Genomic DNA, 18852 nt, shown 5'->3' with positions numbered 1-18852 from the left:
TTTTTTTTTGAAATGGAGAGGATGATTTCCACCCCTTACCTCCTCCAGTTTGCTCACACCTTGTCTTCCATCTCTCCCGTCTTTCCAATATTAGACTCTCCCCAGACAGCTTTTTTGTTCACACATCCCTGCAAGGCAGTATTGGTTTGTCATCCTTCATTTCCAGCACTTTGTTTCTTTTCTCCYCTTTTTTCTCTGCTTATTTTAATTGTGCTCTGACTTTCCATAAGCAATTCTATTTCTCTGATTCATAAGTTTCTCCGATTCATATTAACTTCTTATCTGTTACCTTTAAAACATTTAGCAAGGTTGCATGACTTACCACACTTGCACTTTTTTTTGCTCTTCTATGCAAAACAAGTCCTTATCACAAAAACTGCTTTGATATCTACATGAGAGTAAAAAGTCCAAAGAATTCAGCAATTTTTCAGCCTACTGAGGTGGATACTCTGTCCTCCCGCCCAGGCAAGTGTTCACCCTGCAGGGTGCCCCTTTCCACAGGGGCTCCCAGATCGACTCACATTCACTTTGCTGAAACCTCTTTCTCTGCAAATTGCTAACCCCAAGCTCCAGCTGTTGCAGCAGTGTGAGGCTGATCTTAAAATCAGGTATTTCTAAATGGTCCAGCCAAAGAGATGAGAGAAGGGTGAATCATCTCAATGTATTGAGCAGTGCCATCAAATAACTATATTCTTGGTAAGTGTATCTGTAACAAATGCACATTCAGGTACTTCCCTGTTGCATGGACTTGACATATTTCTTTCCATTTGGAATCTATCCTTAGTGCCAGTGGTTTCCTAGGTTACAAAAATACAGAACATGCTTTAAAAATGGGAGAAAAATAATAATAAAAAAAATCTATTTGCTTCCCATGATTATCTAGTCTGTTAATAAGGCATCATCTGAGCATTGCTACACAAGCACTAGAAGAGTTTTGAGTTAATAATATGGCTTCAAAAGAGAGAATGGAGACAGCAATTGACAGCAAAGGATTTATTCAGTAATTTTGCATTTGCAAACAGTCTTACTCGCATTTTCTAAATTGAACGTCTTATCCTGGTTTTAGTGCCTTTCCCTGTCATATTCAATCACAAGATACTTTAGCAAATTTAATTATTTCGGAGGGTAGATTTAAATGACAGGTTTAGATCCTTTGTTTTGGTTTGGCTTTGACAAAATGGTCCTGGGGCTTTTTTGATGCAGTGAAATACTTGTCAAAAATTTTTGCTAGAATTTAATTTTTGGCAAGTTAGCTCTTACCTAAAATGTAAGAATCCCTAGATTAACTTGGATTTAATAAATGAGAGTGATTGTTMCTTTAAAACAAACAAGCAAAAAAAGGAAAATAAAGGCTTTACTGTTTAAGACATGTTTAAATTAATCATCTTTCTGGGTTCTAAAATTTAGCCCTTAATGCTGTGGATCTCAGTTCGGAACAAGTGAACTTTAAGTGAAAAATCCATGTTGTTCCTGTTAGGGGACAATTGGAAATGTGATCAAGGCAGATGGCAAGCTATTTTGTTACACCTGCAATCTGCAAAGGCTTGCACAGAAATTAGGCAAAGAATATTTTTGTAATTGCCCTTTCAATGAACTTGCATATTTTTTTTTCTTCCACTTACTCAAAGGATGTTGATGATCTTATTCGGATTTACTAGATTATCCTATATTGAAATATTATGCCATTTATAGAGTTAATCCATTTGAGATGGAGTTAATCCATTCGAGATGGACATGCCTGTGATTGCCCCCTACTCTCCCCTCCTCCCCATTTTTAACACTACGGTGCATCATTTGGAATTGAAATAGTCCATAATGGTTTTCTTTTTTTCCCCCACTTTTCTTTAACAACATGAACACTAAATTATAGCTGTGCAATTATGTAAACAATAGAAATGCTTCCAGAATGAGCGCTTCCTTTTAAATTTTCATTTTGTGTAATTGCTGAAAGGTTTGGGGCCATAATAAACCAAAATTATTTTACACATTTATCGTTCTAAAGGTCAATTATGGAAGAAGTAAAGGAACAACACTGTACCAAATGAGTAAACCAATTTCTATGGCCATCACCATATGTTTTTCTTATTGCTTGTGTTTTTCCAGTTACTGTGTACATAGCATTCAATTAAAGTGATTCATTTACTAGGCTGTAAGCTGCTGAGCAGAGTTTACATTTATAGAGCAGAGCTTGGAGGGGAAGGAAACAACTTACCTCTGTTTGAATTACCTGATTTTTGCAGGGTGACTGATAGCCCCATATGTTCCCGCTCAGCAGCTTTCGCATGAACCTGAAGCATTTGGTCACCTTGTGGTGCTACCAAATGGCCACCTGGAGCTGGGCCTCATGCGTGGCCTCGCTGGGAGACAGGGGCAGAGCTGCCCAAGTTCTCCGGGAAGAGCCTTCCTAGGGGTGGTTGCTTTCCAGAATGTTCTTCCCGCTTTCCAGAATATTCTGGAAGCCGAACCACTGGGCTGATTGGGCCACTAAAGCTCCCCCAAATTGATCCCGAAGGACCCGGGGTGAGAAACGAGCATGGAAGTTGCTGGAAAACCAGGCTGGACACCAGGTGTGACACTGCGTTTCCTCAGCAGTCTCATTCACGTCCATAGTATGGCGGCGGCATGTCGGCTGTGTAGTAATTCTGTATTTTTGAAGCTTCATAACAAAAAAAAGGAAAAGGATTATTGAGAATTATTTCAGTGTCTTTTCAAAATAGATGCTGAAAAACATTTTCCTTTTTTTTACTAAACTTTTACAGCTTTTGGGTTAGAAGTATTGAAGTACTGTTGCTAATTATGTTAATGCTAAAACCATTTTTTATGCTGCACTGTAGTTTCGTAGGTATTAATGGGTTAATATAATGGTTTTATAATGATTTTTTTCCTCCTGCTTTCTAAATACTGTAAAAAGCGATTGTAATTAAGTGATCAGAGTGGTACCAATAGTTGTCTTGAATTTTGTGAAGGAGGCTATACTTGCAATCCTCTACAGAGAGACATCTTGGCCTCAGTATGAGCCCCCCAAAATAGACATTTACCCAGTCCTTGCAGGTACTTGGTAGCTTCCCAGGCCCTTATTTTGGTGAGATTTACAGGTGTGTGTGGTGGTGGATTTTTTTTTTTTTTTTTTTTTGTCTGCCAAGAAACATGAGTGTTACTGGTGCCCTTGGCAGCTGGAGGCGGCGGAGCCCACGGCAGCGCGGCCGTTCTGCGCGGAGCCTTTGGACCCGTGGCGTTGGGCGGCCCGCGGCGCCACGGCCCCTTTTATTGTCGCCTGTGTCAACAGCCCTGTGCTCCCATCTGCTGCTCCCGAGCAGAGCCCCGTGCCCAATTATGCCGCGACCAAACATCGTAGTACCTGGCCCCGCCAGTAATTACAGGTGTGCGGTGCCCAGAGGAGCCCCCGCGCATTAATCAGCTGCTTAATTATAGAAAAGGTGCCTCTTTTGTTCGGCCGAGGGCAGGAGCTGGCCGCCCTCTTTACGAGCGGCTGCATCCATCTGCTCTCTCTTTTTGAATGTTTGCATTGACTGTTATTGACTTTAAAATGTATCAAAGGAAGTGATTAAAACTAGTTTAAACATTAACTCGAGTGGCGTTTTAGCTTATACAGGGAAGCAAAAGCATTATCTGGAACAATGCTGCAAGTGGATATTATTTATCTGGTAATATCTGAAATATAACCCTGTTTATTATTTCATAAGATTTCATGTTACTGCTGTAAATCCTTTAATAGGACAATAAATAGATTTTGTCCATATGTTACCAGCGCTTAGAGAAAATACCAACATAATTAAAATATATTTGCAACTGGAGAAAGCTGGTGAATTTAGTTTCTCTAGAAATGGCCCATAAAGTCACATTCTGGAGCAAGTGTTTTTTTTTAAAAACACATAAGGCACATGATAGAGCAGAAATGCTATAGAGGAACACGGAAGAGCTGTTTTCCTTTCCTTTGAAATTTTAATAATAAGAAAAATAATTGTGRCCTCTGTATAGAAATAACTTTGTAATTATAATATTGGAGTTGTGCTACATAGATTTTGTGCCAAACTTTGAACCTGCTGCAACCTGGTAGATGGGAAATCTTGTCTCATCCAGGAGCTTTCCTCTGCTCTGGAGGCACTGGAAACAACTGAAACACAGATATTAAGGTTGAAATACTCATCTCATGATCCATATAACAGAATAATTCAGAGAGCCAAGGTGGGATTAGTAGTCTATTCTTATAAATATAATGCTTCTCCTTTTTTAAAAAAAGCATGTTCTTTAAGGTAGTGGTAATTAAAAATCTCCCCCCCCCTTCCCCCCCCCCCCCAGACTCATCTGTGTTTGCTGTTTAGGAGAATATAATAATTAATCCAGGTAGCGAAGGTTTCTCTGTTACTGTGCTGTGTACAGTCACTTTTTGCATTTGACGTACATGTATTTCTCAAATAGCCTAGAAAAAAAATCGGTTTATGCGGGAGCAAAATAGCAGCAGTGAGCAACCTGTTGTGTGTGGGGGGGGTGTTGTCTCAAATTCCTTAGGAAAAAATGGACAATTCCATTATTTTTATGGCTGCAGAATTTTGAATAACCTGGTTTTAGGCAATGCCTCATTTTCAGAAGGTATAGAACTTAACATTGATTTATAATTTGAATGTTTTAGGAAAAAAAAAAAAGTGAACACTTTTCCTGCTGAATGCACCAGCAGAGGAAAATAGTAGTTGTTATGGGATAATAAATTATATAGCGAGCTGTGTGACTGTAGGAGATGCTGCCTATCACTTTGCTGAGTATGGAGCCAGCGAGTGCCAAAGCTCCTTGAGAAGAACGTGTCCTTTGGGGTCTGCTTGCAGACTTTCCTAAAGAGGTCATTGCTCTCTCTCCAACAGGATATCTTGAACACTGTCGTGAAGCACTGCTCGCCCGCCTTCTTCTTCTTGGGCTTACCTGGCTTTACGATGCTGATGGGAGACTTCATCATGGCCGCGGCCCGGGTGCTGAGCGCAGACACGCTGGAGGTGAGTGTGACGACGCCGGCGCTCCCACAGGAGCGCRCGGCTGCTAACGAGGCTCGGATTTCTCCACTCTAACAGGTGTGGACTCATTAGTGCAACGTGAAACGGGGCTCTTGGGGCAGATACCGTGGCAGCTCCTGTGTGAAGTTGTAGGATAAGGTGACGCGCTGCTCTTGCAAAGGTGTTTCATCAAAAGGGCAAAGCGCGAGAAATGGTATCCTCACTAAGAGCATGCTGCCTTTGCACCCGAAAAGCACCACTTGGATTTCAGAATGTCATTAGCAGTTCTCAGGAAGTGGGTATTGAAAATATGGGGAGTTTTAGCAGTCCAGGCTATCTTACCAAGTATCAGCACTCCTAGAAATGTATTTATAAATCCATTAAATAAAAAAGTAAAATAGCAAATCAATGATGGATAGCAAAATAAGTGTAAAAATCTGATAATTCTGGAAAAAGCAGAAAGCAGGAGGCCTTTGCTATACACAAAACTGCAATCCAGTAGAGTGCTTCCCATCCATYTCGGCCATGTGTTTTTCGTGCTGTTCTTAAAGCTTGGATTGTTGGCTAATGATCCTGTATGGGCTTGCAGACCACTTGCCACTTCAACAGGATTGAAATGGTGACTCTAGTCCCACTTTTTCATTGTCCCTCGAGGAATTTGCAGCCATTAACTTTCTGACATCTGCTTAAAGAAAGTTCTTGGCCAATAAATTATTGATCCAGATCTTGAAGTGCTAAAAAGAAATGAAAACTCTTATTTTCCATAGAAAATCTGTCTTTTTAAAAAGCCTCTCTTTCTCCCACAAGYATGAAACTTGTGTACAGCGTGCTAATTTTCAGCATTGTGAAAAGTCATGTAGCAGTAAATGCATTTATAGCTCTTTGCCCTATAGCTTTTGACAGATTTATTGAGATGGGAATCTCTCTACATGTTTTTGTTACGTGCATAGTTAATTCTAGTGCAGTTCTAGATAAAGGAGATTTATGGAGCAAGAAACTGTTTTAAGAGAGTTTGACAAAAGCTGAAAAGCAGAAAATAGTCTTTGGGAAGCAGGAAGGGGGCAGTTAAGCCATTGTATGAAAAATATTTGAATTTTTTGCTGTAGATTTGCAATGAACTAATTTAGGAGGAGTGCRATGTGGTCAGCTATACGAATGTGTGAGATGAGCTGCAATTTTAAACCTGATTTACTGTTAGAGAGGATGGTGTGGGAGAGCTGAAGAGGAGGAAAAATGTAGGAAAGAAATGGCTTGTAACGAAAAACTGTGTCAAGCAGCAGTAAAGAAGACGTTGCTGTTGTGATAACACTGCACTAAAGGTAGGTGAGTGCAGCTTTTGTGTTGTTGTCCTCTTCATTTCCTAGGCCCCTCGTGCAGAAGCTCACACCCTCCTTGGTTCTCTTGTTTGCTTTCCAAATATCTACCAAGAAACGCCACTACTGCAGCCTGTTTCGGACGCTGTCGAGATCGTCACGGGAACTGCAGATGTGAAAGTAAAGTCACGTTTCATTTGTAAATCTCTATGTAGCCTAGTATTTTCACAGTTAAATCAGTTTCTTTTTACCGTACGCATTTTCTTAAAAATAAACCCCTCCTTCTCCTAAAACCCCACACGTTATACGTACTTATTTGATAAGCATTGTTTTGCTTAAAATGCACCATAAAATTAACAAAGCTTAGATAGTGCAAATTGAATTTTATTTTCAAGGAGAGTGAACTGGCTATGATCAAATGCTATGTTTTTCAGCCAGATGCCTGTCAGTCCAATTCATTAAGTGTTGTTGGTGCTATTATTTAAAGGATCTCCTCCCTGTATCTGTACATAATACTGGCTGACTTGTCCAACAAGAGATGAGGGGTGTGCATAAAAGGAGGTTTCTTTTTACCTTATTAATATTATAATAAATTTGGGAGAACATATTTTGTTGGGACACCCTGAGATCTTACTTTGACAACTGGAAGTAAACCTTTGTAATCTAGTAATTCACAGTAAGGGTCGTGGAGGAGAATAACAAAACTCCCACCGTGAAACCCAATAAAAGGCACCTAGAATGTTGCCTGTAGCTAAAACCTGTCCCAGCAGTGGCCTAGCACCAATGTTAGTTGCCCTTTGAAATAAGTGAGATAGTGCACTGATCCTGGCACAAAATCTGCCTTGTCTGTGGAGGAATCCCAAGGAGGGAAGAGAATGCCAACTATTTAATCTTGTCTGTTCCACTTCTTGCTTAATAATCAGTAAATGATCAGTAAATTCTTTCTCCTTTGGCAATGTAAAATTGGCATGTAGTGAAAATATTTTGGGAAAAGTCTATTTAACTTGTGACTGTTTCAAACGTAAACAATTTTAAGAAGTAGGTGTGAAAAAAGTGCTTATTCTAAGTTATTTTATTWTTTTAGGGTTACCTCATAAATATTTTATTGAAGAATGCTACTGAGGAGCCAAGTGAAGCGGCAAGGTAAAATGCTGAGTAAAAAAAAGTAATTTGGAGTGCTAAGATGGCAAAAAAAAAAAAATTAAATAACTGAAAGCAAAAGTTTTGCTTTGTCTTTCTGGAATTATTTACATGTCCTTTACATGAAATCAAATCTTTGTTGTTATATTTTTTGGCGTGTATTTAATTTAAAAAGTACAAATTTTACTTAGGACGTTGTTGGGGAGATGCAAATCTTCCAAATGGATTTCTTGTAATTAAGAGTGAGTTTGAATGACAAGTACATAATCTCACAAGCAAAAGACAAATATAAATACTGGGTATTCTTTACATTTATCAGTAAAATGCTCTTACCTGTATCCTGACTGTTTTCAAGTAGATATATTAATTGTTTTTAATTCTAGATCTTCAGAAATGTTCATATTTTTACCTGCTTTCAGTTTGGGCTGCTGTTTAAATGATGAAGAGTGAAATAGCGGGAAGGACAGTATTAGTTTTAAATCTTATAACAAATATATATTTATTTTGAAAGGTGTATAGCCATTTGTGGCCTTGGAGTCTGGATATGTGAAGAACTAACACAGYGTACAAGCCATCCTCAAGTGAAGGAAGCAATAAATGTCATAGGTGTTACACTCAAGGTATTACTGTCATGGGCTGTATAATTAGTAAAAGATATGTAAAGAAGTRTTTTACCAACTGCATGTGTGTATACACATATGTTATGCACATGTATGTAATAAAATATAATAAAACAAATATAATAAAATATATAAAAAATAAAATTACGTATATGTATCTTTTTAAAAACTTTTAAATCAAAATGAGCATGCAGTGTATTTTCTTGACTGGCGAGGTTCTTTAGTATGACTGAGGTGACATACTATATAAAAATACTTAATCTCTGGAGAAGTAGTGTGTGATTATGTGTTTAGCTCTCAGTGCAATAGATYAAGTTAAGAATACACAGGGAAGGTCAAGTTTGTAGTTTTCTTTTRCAGTCTGTGTGATTTGGCTCCGTGAATATTTTATATAATTTATGTCGCTGCAATGTAACTTAGGATGTAGAAAAACTGCAAGTGTAAATATATGAATATCCTTTCTGATTTTTAATCACCTTTTTATTCTCTTCCAGTTTTCGAATAAACTGGTAGCTCAGGTAGCCTGTGATGTTCTTCAGCTGCTGGTTTCCTACTGGGAAAAGCTTCAGGAGTATGAATCCTCTCTCCCTAGGAAGATCACTGAAGTATGTGTTTAGGTTTCTTTAAGAAATACTTTTATGGAAATCCTTTGAGAAGCTGTCTGTAATGTCTTGTTCAACCTGAGTTCAGGGTTCTGAGTACAGAAGCTGTTTCTTCTGCAATTATTAAATGAATGATCTGCTGCAGTCCTAGGACTGATAAGCTTTTCTCACTGGTACTGGTATATTCCCAGAACACTTTGTGATGCCTGGAGGTTGATTCAGACATTGATTGTCCATTTAGGAGCCCTTTAGAGCATGTAATGCTTTTCATATCTTTGTGAAATAAAGCACGTGCCATGTCTTTATAGCAAAAGAAGTTAAATATCATTCTGGAATTGTTTGCTTATTTTCATGTAGATCCTTGTGGCCACTGTTGCATTTCTTTTGCCAAGTGCTGAGTATTCCTCTGTGGAAGCAGATAAAAAGGTATGTAACTAAAAAGAACGAAATTTGTTGTTTGTTTTTGTTGTCTAAACTAGTTATTAAATTAAAAGGTTTTGTCTTAAGTCTTATTTTAAACTTTCAAATTCACATGTTAAGACTTTGGCAAATTTGATGGATTCTACCCAAATACTGTACTACGTGTTTCTGTTTAGTTTATAGTTTCATTGCTGCTTTGCTTGTTGGATTGGTGTATGGCCTTACCGGTGAAAATGTTACTAGAGCCAGTGTCTGCTGGTGTTCTTGAAGACCAACATACCTCCAGAGCTCCTTTACTGGACTATATTTACAGAGTGAGTATGAAGAATGAACACAATTTATTATTTCATTTAGTATAAGTCTAGGGTTTAAAAATGTGCATTTCTTTGATCCTGTTAGGAACAAAAGCAGTTTTAGGAAGCTATAGAGAATCATGATCATTGAATTCTCAAAAGAGATGTTAAGAATTTAAAATGTTAGCAATATAATAGTTATTGTTATAAGAAACTAAGATTATTGTGAAAAATCTTTCAAAAGGAAGAAAAGCAGTTTGGGGTGGAGATGTGTGACACAGGAAGGTGGAAAGAGAAAGGTAATGTGCTCAGAACAAGTCAGGAAAAGAATCTGCAGAAATAGTTACATTGTTTGGAGCGGAATTTTGTACGTCTGTTAATGTACAAAATACATCTTAAGGGAGCGTCTTATTTTAAAATGTTGTATTTAGATATAAATGTTATTTGTAGCCTATGCTGGCTTGATAGCTTAAAATTATGGCGGGTCACTCATCATTGACCGTGTGGCTTGAATGCACACGTGAGGACTTTTTCAGTTTTGTGTTCTTTACTCTCCCAGGTTTTGCACTGTTGTGTTAATGGTTCCAGTACCTACACTCAGCAAAGCCATTATGTGCTGAGTCTCGCAGATCTCTCCTCCAGTGATTATGATCCGTTTCTGCCGCTTGGGAATGTCAGGAATTCTGAGCCGGCCCAGTGCCCTTCTGCCACAGACCTGGGCAACCTCCTCACTGTGGCTGAGGGTAAGAAACCACACAAAGAGAGCGGGACAACTGACACGGAGACACTTGGCATCTAGGAAATAAAACTTTCTAAGTGAAAATGTGCTTGACGGTCATGCATCRATAAGAATTATTCCTTCAAAACTGGGGTGGGAGGTTAACGAATTAGTTAAGTTTTCTTGGTGAGAGATTCAAGATAYCTAAATGGATATGCCAAGTTTAGATGAGAAGCCTGATTTAAATGGTTCTTGGTACATTCAGGTTTTGTATAAACTAGAAGAAAAAGAAGCTAAACAAGGTTTTTAATGAGTCTTTTGTGTTTTGTCAATGAAATTTGCCACAGAAAGACTAATTAGAGGGGATTCTGCTGTTGTGTGTGCTACAGAGAGTAWTGATATACTGAATTAAGGGGAAAAAGTGCTTATCCTCAACTGTCCTCAGCTAAAAGAGCAAGATTGAACTGCTTTCCASTTTGGGGCAGAAGCAGTTGTTGTTTCCACAGGGCTGTTTTAAATAAATCCCCCAAGAAGGTGTTGGTGACATGAGGTTTSTAAGTGAGAGACATGAAGCTGATACCATACTTAAAAAGAGATTATTTAGATCTAGCTGCATCATATCCCTAAATTTGAAATCAGCTTGAAAGAATGTCACAGATACAGGGCAATGGTGACTTATCCTAGTGAACATCTTTATTTCAAACTTTTTTTTWWAAAAATAGCCTTCAAAATGCCACAGTTATGGGTTCCATACATTGTAAATAATTTCATATATTAGTATACATAAGTATATTTTTAAAGATTAAAATATGCATGCAATATGAAGTGCAAGCAATGTTGGACTTGCAGTGATGCTTTGAAATGGTATTTTCTGTGATACCGTGCCATTATTCAGCCCTGCCTCTTGCTTTCTTACTTTTGTACCTGTACTTTTAGCTTTAACAAAAAGATTAGAAACATTAAGACCTTTTCCACACAGATTTCTTGTTGAGTGGGTACATTTTGTGAAAAGCAGGAAGATAAAGGTACGTGTCAGAGAGATTTGTCATTTTAGGGAGAACAAGTTGTTTCTCATCTTGGATATATCAGTGCCCCACAAAGTCTTTGTTTTGCTTGTTTTCAAGAAAGGTGAATTCAAACTGGAGCAGGCACAGAAGCACACTGCTAGAGAAKTCAGGAAAAGCATAGTCTTTTTGTATGAGAGAAGACTTGAAGATATTTGCCTTTGGTCCTAGCAAAATGAAGCCAGGAAAGGGATATACCTGTTTAGAAAGCATATTAGAAGGTATAAATWGCAAGGAAAGAGTATAAATATCAAGGAAAGAGCAAGAAAGCATAAACTGAATGGRTGCATGCTGTATGTCAACACAGACTAACAATGATAAGCAGGTATATAATATATATGAAAATATATAAAAACAGTATAACAATCCAGGAGGAAAAGTAGAGGCAAAATGTAGTTGGGAGCACAGTTGGTTAATAAAAGTAATTAAAACATTTGTCTTTGATATGAAGGGAACACCTTTGGATCCAGAAGGCCTCTTCCCGCCTGTTACAATTATTTTAACCATGATACTGTTTTAAATAACTGTTAAAGGCAACTCTGAGCTCACTTCTCTTGTTCTTACACCCTTCCATSTCAAGTTCTCTTTGCTGTGGTCAGGTCTGTAGAAATACTGTATGTATGAAACAATAYAAAGTGAAACTCCAATGACATCAGACTTTATATACAGAACTGTATATACTACTATATGCTCTTTTTCATGTTGCATTGAAAGGGCAAGAAGAGAATRGACAAATTATCTGAACACGTTACCTCACAAAACTAGTAACCCATTATTCAGAAACATCACCCAGAGTACAAAGGTTCACATCTGTGGCTGTTTCTAGGTGGTTTCTAGTGGTTCCTACATTTGGTGATGCTCCTTTTTAAAAAGTTATTAGACAAGATTTTGAGCTTTTTCTTTTGTTATGAGCTATGAAGAATGTTTTAAAAAGCCAACTCCTCTCACAAACCTGGTTGTGAATTTACAGGCATTTGTATTCTATTATAATGTTCAGATTGCAGCTCAAGTATCTCAGACACTTATGCACCACCCAAGTAATAAGTCTTCAAAAATGTATTTGTTTTGCTTTATAGATAACAAGAGAATATATTGGGCCTGCTAGTCTTCAAAATCTTTAAAAAAAAAAAAAGTCTAAAATCTGTTATTCTTGGAATGAACCTAAGGTTTGGCATAGAATGTAAAGTCTTGGAGAGTTGGACAAGGGAAGGCGGCATCTTGGCCGAGGATGCTTGTGCTGGGCAGGAAGGAACAAAGCAGTCAGGGCCAGGAGCCGTTTCTGCAGACCTGGATGTCACTGTAAGCTAAATTGCAAAGGACATATGGTAAAATAAGCACGTGAAAGGTTTAAAAAAAAAAAAAAAGTATCGGAAAGTTATCGTAAATTGTTTCTTGGAGAAGGATGCTTTGAAAGAAAATGAAGGCAAGCTTCTAAAATATAACGGAAATTTGCGGATGCTTTTTTTTTTTTACTTCCTGTTACTTCTGTTTTTTTACTATTTTTTTTGATTGTTTTAGAGAAAAGAAGAAGAAACCTAGAACTGATACCTCTAACCTCACGGATGGTGATGACRCATCTTGTGAACCACTTGAGCCACTATCCCCTCAGTGGAGGTCCTGCAATTCTTCACAGTCTTCTCAGTGAGAATCATGACAACTCGTATGTGGAGTCTTCCGAGCTGTCTCCAGAAGTCTTYAGAAGTCCAAACCTGCAATTATTTGTGTTCAATGACAGTACTCTTCTGTCTTACCTTCAGATTCCTGCAGAAAACAAAGTAGATACTGGGGCAGCTGTAGCGCCCTCAGATGTAAGAGTAATTGTCAGAGATATCTCAGGGAAATACTCATGGGATGGCAGAATATTATATGGCCCTTTGGAGGGCTGTCTTCCCCGGCAAAGTGGAACAAACTCATTTGTGATTGCAGGCCATCCTGAGCACCAGTCTAATTCCCCAGAAGACCTTTCCCAAGTAGAGGAAGGAGAAGATGCTCTTGACATATTGCTGGAAAAAATTGGTAGCTCTAGTCCCGAGTGCCTCTTGCATCCCCAGCGACAGCTGAACGAACCATCGCCACCACCATGTGGGATGAGCTGCGATCAAGAAAATGAAATCATTCAAGCTCTGATAAGGCAGAGTGCCCAGGAAAAAGAATATATATTTAAATGCAGTTCTGACTTTGGTGTAAAGGTAGCCCATCAAGAAGAACCCTGCCCTGCTCAACCCCAAGCATCATTTTATTTTTGTAGGTTATTGCTAAATGACTTGGGAATGAATTCCTGGGATAGAAGGTAAGAATAGATGTTTCTGAATGGCCGTTCACAGTACAGTTGCTGCCTCTGACTTTGGAGGTGGTGGGAAGGAACAGGATGTTTTTTCCCTCTTGCTTACATTTATCCAGGCAAGACTTGTTAGTCTGAAATTCTCCATGAAGTATTCATAGGTCTAGAATGCCCTCAGTATGATTATTTTCAGAGTAAATTGCAAAACTTCTCTCACTTCGACTCACCCCCCTCAACAACCACACTGAAGAAAGAGCAAGAATTATGTAGCTGCTTAGTAGTCAGAATGAACATAGTTTTGACCCTTAATATCTGTTTCAGTGAAATTTTGTATTTGCATTTATGATTTCCTTAAGTATTTGGACAGAAAGGAAGTATGTATTGTGGTGCATTGACCTTTATATCTTTTTTTTTCTTTTAATAGAAAGAGTTTCCACCTTCTGAAGAAAAATTCAAAATTATTAAGAGAACTGAAAAATCTGGATTCCCGTCAGTGGTAGGCAATGTTTTTAAGCACACTATTGATAGGGTCAGCTTTTCTGAAGAAGGAACTAGTTCATCACCAAACCAAAATTAATAGAAATAACATGTGAGAGCAATACAAATATTTGTATGAAAATGGCTGTTTGCTTCTTGGAGCTAGAAGAGACCAACTATTTTTGTTGACACTATACACAGAATTCAAAATATGTAACAGAAATAATACACAACAACCTCTTCCCTCCCTGTGTCTGTAGTTGAGAGGGGAKGTAAGAAGTTGCAAAAATGTTGATTACCTTGCCTAGATTCACATAAAAGAATATTTTCTTGAGATTGGTCTCTGTGCCATTAGCAATATTTTAAAGAACAATTTCAAAATCATTTCTTTATGACTGGCTGGTGGCAAAACAGAATTCTGAATATTGTGTTTTATTTTTTATTACTTAACACATAGCTACTTGAAAATGGTCTGCAGAATTGCAAAATTTGTTTTTTCCTATACCCCAACAATTTTCATGTCAAATCCTCTCAGTTTTTATTCAAACAAGCCAGCTGTAACTGTAAGCCTTGTAAAACTCAACCGAAGTTCTCAAAGTCAAGAAATTGTTTTTYTCTTCTATATCATCACCCCATAATTAAAATTCTCTAGGTCAAATTATGTTCTCATTAACACCTGTGTGATCTTATTGTCTTCAGTGAGCTTGCACAGATGTAGGTGATTAATATTGTAACTGGAGCTTGGTAATCAATTCCTGTGCTGATTCCTAGGAAGACCAGCAGGATGTTCAGCTCCTGCACTGTGGTGCCTCTGAAGTGTGGTCGTGGGTGGGGAAAAATGGTGAACATTGTATTTCTGTGCCTGAAGTTGAACTGTGTATTTGCATTCATAAAAGAAGCTGATACCTAGAGCAAAACACCGTTCCTTGTTCACATTCTCCTGGGTGCAGATGATTTAAAAAAGAATTTGGAGCTGAAACTTCTTGTTAATTTTTGTTTCCCATTATATCCAATTGCAGCCGTGAGACTCACAAGATTGCAGTGTTTTACATTGCAGAAGGACAGGAAGACAAGTGCTCCATACTGTCCAACACCAGAGGAAGCCAGGCCTACGAAGACTTTGTTGCTGGACTRGGCTGGGAGGTAATGACCACAGATCTAGGCAAATTTTAACCTATTAATTTGAAAACCCATGAAAATCAACAGGAGTCTGTTAAAGTAGCTACCTATTGCAAATTGCATCTATAACTGTATATATTTTTTCTTCTCATATACAACAAATTTTAGTACATAMTAGTTAATATTTTGTACTATTCTTAAGACCACTTTATTTAGCAGAATCCAATGAAATATTTTAGAAAATTGTCAGTACTGGGCCCAGTGCTGTTCAACTTGTTTATCAATGACCTGGACGAGGGCACGGAATGCACCCTGAGCAAGTTTGCRGATGACACCAAGCTGRGTGGAGTGGCCGACACTCCGGAGGGCTGTGCTGCCATCCAGAGGGACCTGGACAGGCTGGAGAGYTGRGCAGAGAGGAACCTCATGAGGTTCAATAAGGACAAGTGCAGGGTCCTGCACCTGGGGAGGAATAACCCCAGGCATCAGTACAGATTAGGGGTCGACCTGCTGGAAAGCACCTCCACGGAGAGGGACCTGGGAGTCCTGGTTGACACTAAGTTAACCATGAGTGAGCAGTGTGCCCTTGTGGCCAAGAAGGCCAATGGGATCCTGGCTGCATCAGGAGGAGTGTTGCCAGCAGGTCAAGGGAGGGGATTCTGCCCCTCAGCTCTGGTGAGGCCGCACCTGGAGTACTGTGTTCAGTTCTGGGCACCCCAGTATAGGAAGGACGTGGAGCTTCTGGAGAGGGTCCAGAGAAGGGCAACCAGGATGATTAAGGGAATGGAACATCTCTCGTATGAAGAGAGGCTGAGTGAGCTGGGCCTGTTTTCTCTGGAGAAGAGACGGCTCAGAGGGGATATGATTAATATGTRTAAGTTCAGGAAGGGAGAATGCAGGGAGGAAGGGGACAAGCTGTTTTCACTGGTGGCCAGCGATAGGATGAGGGGTAATGGCCACAAGCTGAAGAAGTTCCGTCTGCAGGTGAGGAGCAACTTCTTTACTGTTAGGGTGACAGAGCAGTGGAACAGGCTGCCCAGGGAGGTTGTGGAGTCTCCTACTCTGGAGGTCTTCAAAACCYGCCTGGATGCCGCCCTGTGCCACRTGCTCTAGGTGTGCCTGCTTGAGCGGGAAGGTTGGACTAGATGATCTGTAGAGGTCCCTTCCAACCTTRAATATTCTGTGAATCTGTGAATCTGTGAATAAGGAAGGTGAAAGCCATTTAAAGCAAGTTTAGTTCACCTTGTGCCATCAGAGCAATCCATTAGGATTTCCGTGTTCTAGTTAAGAAACTGCATTTTTGTTTTTCATGATAATGTGAAAAAGAACCTGGGAATTTTGGATTGTTACTAAAGCAATTACTGTCAATACAGGGTGTTACAAATAGCAGGTAGCAAAACTTTGCAGCTTTTCACCTGTTTCCTGTAAGTACATGGTGTAGGTTGTGGTAGGTTTCTGTTAGGAAAGGGAAGGCAAAATTGCAGCTCATGTGAACTACTGTGACCAGTGGCACTCATGCCAGCTACCAGGCAGCACATTCCTGCTTTTTTGGCCAGAATGTTCCTGCCTGCCTCCTGGCAGCCTTGGGCCTGGTTTTCCAGGATGGTTTTCTTGTTTTTTCAGGAGAGGTCGGGGTTTACTTTGGGTTTCTTCTTGAACAGTCACCTACAACAGAGGACAGTAGTGGAAAAGGAGATGATTGTAGTCACAGACATAAACAATTCTGGAATAGATTTCTTGATTTCTGAAAAATCAAGAGTAATTTAGCCTTTTCTTCTGTGGAAAGGGAAAAATTATAATCAAATCCTTTGAGTGATGTCCCACAACTACAGGATTTTAAACAAGTCAACATTCTTGTTTTACTTTTCACAGCTCAGTATCCCTGAAGCAATTGCTGATCTTATACACCCCCATACTTTTTCTCCTTAAGTTTTGAAGATCCTTTGCCTTTTGGTCAGTTTTTTTCCTAGCCAACATTGGTCTTCAAGGGAAGAAGAAAGTTGGAATGTTTTTGTTGAGTTTTTCATCAGACTGCTGTGATGACCAAGTTGTCCCCWGACAAAGGAGTTTGCCCAATACTTCCTGCCTGAAGGAAGAACTTTTCCATTTTTCTGTTCATTTAAGTAGTGGAAACTGTGTATCTTTAATCTGAGCARGAAACTGTGAGTCAGGTTTTGAAAATCCCCTGTCTAGAAGGGCATTAGACCATTTGTTCACCAAGCAGTAGCCAAGCAGTGTGAAGTAGTTAAATTTTAATTTGAGAGTTATTTTTTGTTGGAGATTTTGTTTTATTGTGTTTTGCTTCTTTTTCTTCCTTTTTTTTTTTAAGTGCCTATCACCTGTTGGAAGTAATACTTTCCAGTACCATCTTATGCAAGCATCAGGCACCTGCCTGATAACACGCGTAGATAGGAAAGATATGTGGGAAGATAGGCACTGTGGTGTTCCTCATTCACTTGTTTGCTGTCACTAGCTTGGCATGCACAAAATACAGTCCCCCATAATAGAATTTGTCAGTATCGTTGCATATCCTTCCTGTTCTGATGGACAAGGATGCTACAGTTGATGTTTCTGCTTTCTGGATGCTAGAAGCTGTAGGAGGCAAATATTCAGTTGCCATACTGAATGCTTTTACCTTTTCATGTGGTCAAACCACAAACCCAACTACCGAACTTATGCAGAGGACAGGGCAATTTCTTTTCTTTGCATTGTTGAGACGTGGACATTTATTTTTTGAAAATACGTGGTAGCTCTGTTTCATTTGCTGTATCTATTGATAGAAGTGAAGCAGATTTTCAGGGAGAGGTTGTATCTCAAGTTAGGCTGAGATAGTTGGGAAAAAGGATCAACTTTTAGACACAGGTTCTTCTGAGAGGCATTTCTTCTCAATATTTTCGCATGATTCCTTCGATGTTTTTCTTTCTGTATAAATTTTCAATCTCTTCTGCAGTTTTTGTTTATATTTTCTCCATATATTTCTTCTTTGCACAAAAACTGTATATAGGAAGACTCCTCTGAGGATTACAGAACTCCTCAGTAGTAACTTCACAGTCAAAGCCTTGATGCATAAATAAATACGGAAATAATTTCTTTTAATTACACCTTTTAATCCATTAGGTTGATCTTTCAACACACGGTGGCTTTATGGGCGGCCTGCAACGTAATGGCAGCACAGGACAAACAGCACCATATTATGCTACCTCTACAGTGGAAATCATTTTTCATGTGTCTACGAGAATGCCATCAGATTCAGATGATTCACTGACCAAAAAGGTAAATCACTTGCTGGGTATTTCCAAGTAATTTTTGTAACCCTCACATGCTTAGATTAAAGCTTAAACTGAAAAGAGAATGTACCAAATGATCCTAACAGGCCRTCTTTGCTCTGTGGCACATGGAGCTCTGCTGCTAGATTATCTGAATTAATTGGCTTCTAAATTCTGGATTCTAGAATACGATTAACATTGCCATGGTAGCCTCAAATACCACCATTAGTAATAATATTAGCAATAATTTCATTTGGATGTTGTCTGCCTGSCAAAACTGTTGTAGTTTGGTACAACAACAACAAAACAAATGCAGCATGATAAAACGTAACAGACGAATTGTCTGGAGGATAGAGAAAAAAAGGGAAGGGAAAGAGAAGTGACAAGCATAGTACCACGAAGCAGCCAGCTGATGTTTAAAACTCTTATCCAGTTAGTCACAATTCTGAAAAACAGAGTCTGCTTCAAAGATGGTCAGAACCCAGCCCAAAATGTTGGTTACACTACTTAATCATTTGTCTTCCCTAATAAGAGAT

At 38.9% G+C, this 18852-nt stretch overlaps 1 protein-coding gene across 1 annotated transcript in view; it reads left to right on the top strand.

Annotated features, from left to right (window-relative positions):
- Positions 1–18852, top strand: part of RALGAPA2 (Ral GTPase activating protein catalytic alpha subunit 2) — a 125960-nt gene that overhangs the window by 65037 nt on the left and 42071 nt on the right. Inside the window, exons 24-35 of the mRNA XM_026039246.1 lie at positions 4878–5006; positions 6368–6496; positions 7401–7459; positions 7968–8076; positions 8571–8681; positions 9036–9104; positions 9275–9412; positions 9951–10134; positions 12692–13463; positions 13879–13950; positions 14951–15074; positions 18168–18323. Of these exons, the coding sequence (XP_025895031.1) occupies positions 4878–5006; positions 6368–6496; positions 7401–7459; positions 7968–8076; positions 8571–8681; positions 9036–9104; positions 9275–9412; positions 9951–10134; positions 12692–13463; positions 13879–13950; positions 14951–15074; positions 18168–18323 (2052 nt within the window). The remainder of the gene's footprint in view (positions 1–4877; positions 5007–6367; positions 6497–7400; positions 7460–7967; positions 8077–8570; positions 8682–9035; positions 9105–9274; positions 9413–9950; positions 10135–12691; positions 13464–13878; positions 13951–14950; positions 15075–18167; positions 18324–18852) is intronic.

This window comes from Nothoprocta perdicaria, unplaced genomic scaffold (assembly GCF_003342845.1).
Source record: "Nothoprocta perdicaria isolate Ctin4 unplaced genomic scaffold, notPer1 scaffold_224, whole genome shotgun sequence".
In the NCBI taxonomy this organism is placed as follows: domain Eukaryota; kingdom Metazoa; phylum Chordata; class Aves; order Tinamiformes; family Tinamidae; genus Nothoprocta; species Nothoprocta perdicaria.
This window is presented reverse-complemented; position numbering and strand designations above follow the sequence as displayed.